The sequence below is a fragment of the Xenopus tropicalis genome, chromosome 2, assembly GCF_000004195.4.
Source record: "Xenopus tropicalis strain Nigerian chromosome 2, UCB_Xtro_10.0, whole genome shotgun sequence".
Taxonomy (NCBI): Eukaryota; Metazoa; Chordata; class Amphibia; order Anura; family Pipidae; genus Xenopus; species Xenopus tropicalis.
This window is the reverse complement of record NC_030678.2, coordinates 38,691,910-38,698,368: the sequence shown is the minus strand read 5'-3', so window position 1 is coordinate 38,698,368 and position 6,459 is coordinate 38,691,910. Positions and strand designations below refer to the sequence as shown.

General features: G+C 43.4%; 1 protein-coding gene across 1 annotated transcript in view; it reads right to left on the bottom strand.

Moving 5' to 3' along the window:
• Positions 1-4,627, bottom strand: part of dhrsx (dehydrogenase/reductase (SDR family) X-linked) — a 152,466-nt gene extending 147,839 nt beyond the window's left edge. The window contains exon 1 of the mRNA XM_031896696.1: positions 4,547-4,627. Within this exon, the coding sequence (XP_031752556.1) occupies positions 4,547-4,550 (4 nt within the window). The 5' untranslated portion in view covers positions 4,551-4,627. The remainder of the gene's footprint in view (positions 1-4,546) is intronic.
• Positions 4,628-6,459: the final 1,832 nt, after the last annotated feature.

Genomic DNA, 6,459 nt, shown 5'->3' with positions numbered 1-6,459 from the left:
GGATAAAGAAATCATTCTAATTCTATAAGGTGGGCACCATCTCATCAATCTCATACAATCCAGGAACTGTCATGATTTTTTTTTTTTTTAAGAAACCCCAACCAGAACAAATGAGCCCACTCACTGACTGGTTCCTTTCCCTTCTTGTGGTCTCTGTGGTTACTTGTCAGGTGTCACAGCACCACCCCATGTCAGAATTTAAAAGGATGCTATAAAAATTCTTAAAATACAAAACTAATCCTTGATGTAGGATATAAAAACTGCCTAAGCACTAATGCCCTAACCTTTTATCTGCGACTCAGATGCCCCATTTTTGGCAGCCTTTTTTTTTTTTGCTGCTCCTATCCTAAATGACTGTGTAGTTATTCTACTATTAGGGATGATTCCTCCTGAAGTACTAACAAAAATGGGGCCTTGCACCCTTGGCCTGTTCATTAAGTGGTCTTGTACTGCTTAAAAAACAGCTTTAAACAGTTGTTACCCAAAAGTGTCACTACAAAACTGTTGTAAAACTAAAGTTGCCAGCCTGTCTCAGGTTAAGGGTTTCCTGACCGCTCTGGTTGCACCTAGCTGCCTGGCCCATCCGTTTAATCTGGCAGCCGCTCTGACATCTCTAGTAGGTTTAACCACAAACCTTTTTGAGGAAAAACAAAAATATCTGCCTGCCATATGTGCAGTGACAGATGCCCCGGACATCTCTTTTCCTTTTAAAAAAGACTATTTATAGTGCAGCAAATAACTACTATCACCATTCTTACCACCACTGCCCGGTTCCTGTGTGAAGGACAGTCAAGCTTCCCAGCTGCTTATATACCTGGTGTTAGTGATCAATGAATCCTTAATGAGATCCTTTACCTGGGAGAGATAATCTGCCAAAGGGAGGTTAGACCACATTTTGCTTTACTTATTAGCTGCTGGGCCCACTATGAAACATCACCATGTCCCTCCTAAATAGTGCCTCTGCCACAACATTTTATTTTATTTTATTTTTTTTTTTAACCTCTGGGGCAAGTTTCACTCTAAAGTAAATGCTGTGTCTTGAAGCACCTGAGGACTATATGCATTAACATCAGTATACCCAGCTAGAAGCTGGCTGACAAATTGTTAACAATTATCTGACAATAAATGCTACCCCCGTGTCCCAGCTCTGTGACCCATATCTCTACTAGGAAAGGCGCAATGCTAGTTTTTCTGCTATATTTTAAAAACCACCACTGAGTGAGCTCTCTTGCCAAGTTCCTACCCCATTAATTGAGCTCAGAAAAAAAGCTCCCATACTCTGAGATCCTCCAACACTTGGTAATTAAGGCTAATTCCATGGTGTGGAGCAAATCCCCTAGCCAACAGTTTCTCAAACCTGCGATAAAAAGTCCCCTCTATCACATTGTAGGTAAAGTTTCAAAACCTAGTGCTGAACTTCCATAATATTAGCCATTTTTATTTCTTTATTTATTTATATATATATATATATATATTTTTTTTTTTTTTTTTTTTTATTTAATCTCCCATTAACTTTACAGTTTTTCCCTCTGTTAACCTACACAGACCTACTTTGGAACTCTATCTGTATTGCTACATGTTAACATGGGAGTGGGTTGTACTGACTTATCCTCTGCCATGGGCCCACCCTGACTCCTGCAGTAACTCATAGAGAATGCTGCTGAGTAGCTAAGGGCCAGCTAACATGAAATAATCCAAAGAATGGGCCCTGCATGCTCTTTTAGCTTTCTGCTCCAGACACTAATGTATAGGTGAACTGATTTTCTCAAAATATGAACACGAGATTGAACATCCCATCATTAAACATTTGTCAATCTAGCAACCTCCATTGAATTTACAACCTATACGGTAGAAAAAATGCAGGATGTAAGGGGCAAAAGAGCTCCCTGTTTATTTATTTATTTTTTTATTAAATATTGTACAGCTGCCATGTCAAATGACTGAAATGACACGCTACCCAATTCCTCCTATGTAAGGCTGATGCCACACGTGGCGTTTTTACGCTGCGTATTTTCGAATTCTCTCGGCGGCTGAAAAACGCCTGATATCATAATCCATAGAAATAGCTTGAAAAGACGCAAAGCAAACCACACAATGCGGAAATACGCTAGAAAACGCCTAAGCACGGATTTTTCAAGCGTTGGCTGAAATACGCCAGTACTTGCAAAGCAATCTATTCCTATGGATACGCAAAGGCAGCTGCCAGACCTAGCGGAAATACGCGGTGTTTTCTGCTGTTTCGCACTATTAGCACCATGGCAACAGGATTTGCTTACGTCACCAATTTAAGGCTGAAAAACGCCATGTGTGGCTTGTGCGGCGTTTTTAGGCTGAGAAAAAACGCAGCGTAAAAACGCCACGTGTGGCATCAGCCTAAGATTGAGGTTATATTTTCCCACCTTTTCTTTGGGAACTACACCAAGAGGCAATTATAAGAGTCTGATTGGCAGGCTAGGGAAGGATCTTTGCATTCTACCTAAGGGCAACTCTATTGTAGGTTTTACCTTTGAAGTACTTAGGAGAACTGATGGGTTGATTGAAGATCCCTAATCTTTTTTTCTTTTATTTTAGTGATTTAAATGGTAAAATCCAACCAAGCCACTGTTCCCATATCCTTATTACCAAACTCTAGGGCCAGATAGCATTTACACTAGGCATTTCTGTTCCCAGATCCTTATTACCAACGCTAGGGCCAGATAGCATTTACACTAGGCATTTTCTGTTCCCAGATCCTTATTACCAAACGCTAGGGCCAGATAGCATTTACACTAGGCATTTCTGTTCCCAGATCCTTATTACCAACGCTGGGGCCAGATAGGATTTACACTAGGCATTTTCTGTTCCCAGATCCTTATTACCAAACGCTAGGGCCAGATAGCATTTACACTAGGCATTTCTGTTCCCAGATCCTTATTACCAAACGCTAGGGCCAGATAGCATTTACACTAGGCATTTTCTGTTCCCAGATCCTTATTACCAAACACTAGGGGCAGATAGCATTTACACTAGGCATTTCTGTTCCCAGAAGGATAGACATTAATCATTAAATCAGTATTTGAGTACACTTAAGGAAACTGTTCTAGTTTTTTTATTTTTTTTTAGTAACTAGCATATACCAGAAAAAATCTTTTCTCAAAGACACAAAACAAATATTCACAACTACCTTCTTGGACTTTGGGTCCAAGTGACCATGAAGAAAGATGATTACAAAACATGGGAGTACCCTACTATAGCAGCTCTTTAGACTGTTGCAGTGGCTCTACTCTCTACTCTCTGCCCTTTGGCCCTTAACCCTCATTTACACTGCCTAAATTCCCTCTCCTTGGCAGGACCACTCACTTGTCCTACTGTTTGGACTTGCCTGAAGCTGCAACTGTTGTCCTGTTAATGCTGCAACCTGCTGTTCTGAATGTTTCTGAGCAATATGTTTGTATGGATTGGACCTGTAATGAGAGTTAGGGAGGGGAAAAAGAGGCACTGCATTCACTGACTGTGTATAAGGGTTCCATACCCAGTGGTGAGCTAAGGCCATTGTGTTCCTTATGGACCCCAAGCAGCCCAACATGCTGGCAAATAACAAGAAGCCTGACATTTGGAGCAATGCATTTTCCTACTTGGGGGCTAACTAGCTTGATCATGAGGCCTACAAGACTGGTATAACAAATAAAATGCATAATACATAACTACAAAACCACTGCTGACCTACAAATGTGTTTGTTGTATAAATTTGCCACATCCAGTCCAACATACAATCACTGTAGCCATACGCTTTTTGTGTCTAATAAACGGAAGTCACAAACTGCTGTACATAGGCCTAACTAGTCCTGTACTGTTCACAATGGAGGCAATTATAAAAAATCCTAACTGTACAGCCAACATAACCTGGCCACACATTTTCAGACCTGAAAACCACAGTGACACACATTTTTATATGTGTAATAAAAAGAACTGACTGATTCCTATGCCCTGACCAACCCTCTACTACAGGGCTTCCCAACCTTTTCAGCAGCACGGCCCGGTAGGAGGCAAATTTTTTTTCCCACGGACCGAGGGGGGCAGGGCGCGCCGCGTAATACATGCGACGCGCTGGGGAGGGGGTGCACTGCGGCCCACTGCCCTGCTGTCCACGGCCCGGAACTGGTCCGCGGCCCGGCGGTTGGGGACCCCTGCTCTACTACACACAACTGAGGAGGTTATAGAACCATCCTAACTATATAGCAATGTATAACATGTAAGCCGACCACACCCATTCTGATATAGCAACTGCCATGGCAAACATTTTGATATTCCTATAAACATAATTTGCCAATTTCTTTACAATGGCCTAACAAACCATTCACTACGGACCAATGTAGGCAAATAAATCAGTCCAAACTATAGGAAAAAGTAAGCTGGTATATAAAAACCACAGTTGCACACAAATTCTGATATGCCTAATAATACAAATAACCAACTACCATGCATAGGCTATAGTAATCATTATCTTATTTACTGGCAAGTACACATGCTATTGTTAAAAAGGGGATTAACATGATACTATACTTACACATACACTTTGTACCAAATCCTTCTATGCCTACTGGATGGTCTGGGATTCAAGGAGCTTCCTTGAAATGATGGGACTTTCCTGAGTTCTTTATAAGCCACTGTCTTGCTTTTTCCTAAGGAGAATTTACATTCAGCTTCTGTCCATACTGGATTTCTTGCTGTTGCTGCTCCATTCTTCAGGTAGTTTTTTGCTCTGGGTCGATGTATGTGTCTGCAGAGAAAAAACACAAGTTAATTATGATCCCTTTCTGTGTGCCACAACTTTACATTCCCTTGATACACCAAATCCCTACCCCAGATTTTTCCCCGCCTCCTAAACAGCCTATTGTTAAAAAACCTCCCAGAGTAGTCTGATTGCTTTAGTGCCTTTCCAGAGGCCTATTGTTTCCTACTCAACAAAGTTATCCTCCCAGACTAATCTGATTGTTTCAGTGCTCCCCCAGGGGCCTATTGTTTTCTAATCAACAAAATTATACCCCCCAGACTAGTTTCCCTATATTAGTGCCTTACCAGCAACCTATTCTTTTTTAATCAACAAAAAGCCCCCACAGAGCCCACTTCTGATAGCTTACCCACACAGCCCTTATGGGGCTTCTTTTGCAGACACTGCACACAGCTTCACCCATTGTGCATCAGTTAAGAAACCCCCCCAGACTGATTTCATCCGGCCTATTACCCACACAGCCCTTATGGGGCTTCTTTTGTATTCACTACACTCAGCCTCTTATGAATACAACCATCATGCAATGCGCCTGACCACAAAATAAACTGCACTTTGTGGCTACGTATGCAGTAATATCTGCACTGGAGCAGTTGGTAGTGCAATCACAAATCTAAAAGGGAGGGCATTAGTCGGAGCCACAGTATAAATGACGTCTGCGGCAGAGACGCGATAACCCTGCATATAGCACATATACACAGGGACCCGCAGTGCATATGGCACATACACACAGGGACCCGCAGTGCACATGGCACATACACACAGGGACCGGCAGTGCACATGGCACATACACACAGGGACCGGCAGTGCACATGGCACATACACACAGGGACCGGCAGTGCACATGGCACATACACACAGGGACCGGCAGTGCACATGGCACATACACACAGGGACCCGCAGTGCATATAGCACATATACACAGGGACCCGCAGTGCATATGGCACATACACACAGGGACCCGCAGTGCATATGGCACATACACACAGGGACCCGCAGTGCATATAGCACATACACACAGGGACCCGCAGTGCATATAGCACATACACACAGGGACCCGCAGTGCATATAGCACATACACACAGGGACCAGCAGTGCATATAGCACATACACACAGGGACCCGCAGTGCATATAGCACATACACACAGGGACCCGCAGTGCATATAGCACATACACACAGGGACCAGCAGTGCAAATAGCACATACACACAGGGACCCGCAGTGAAAATAGCACATACACACAGGGACCCGCAGTGCATATAGCACATACACACAGGGACCTGCAGTGCATATAGCACTTACACACAGGGACCAGCAGTGCAAATAGCACATACACACAGGGACTCGCAGTGAAAATAGCACATACACACAGGGACCCGCAGTGCATATAGCACATACACACAGGGACCCGCAGTGCATATAGCACATACACACAGGGATCCGCAGTGCATATAGCACATACACACAGGGACCCGCAGTGCATATAGCACATACACACAGGGACCCGCAGTACAAATAGCACATACACACAGGGACCCGCAGTGCATATAGCAACAAATACACCCAGGGACCCGCAAGTACAAATAGCAACATATACACAGGGACCACAGTACAATACACAATACCAGGGACCCCAAACCCATATTCACAGGGACCAACAGTGCAAATAGCACACATACACAGGGACCCG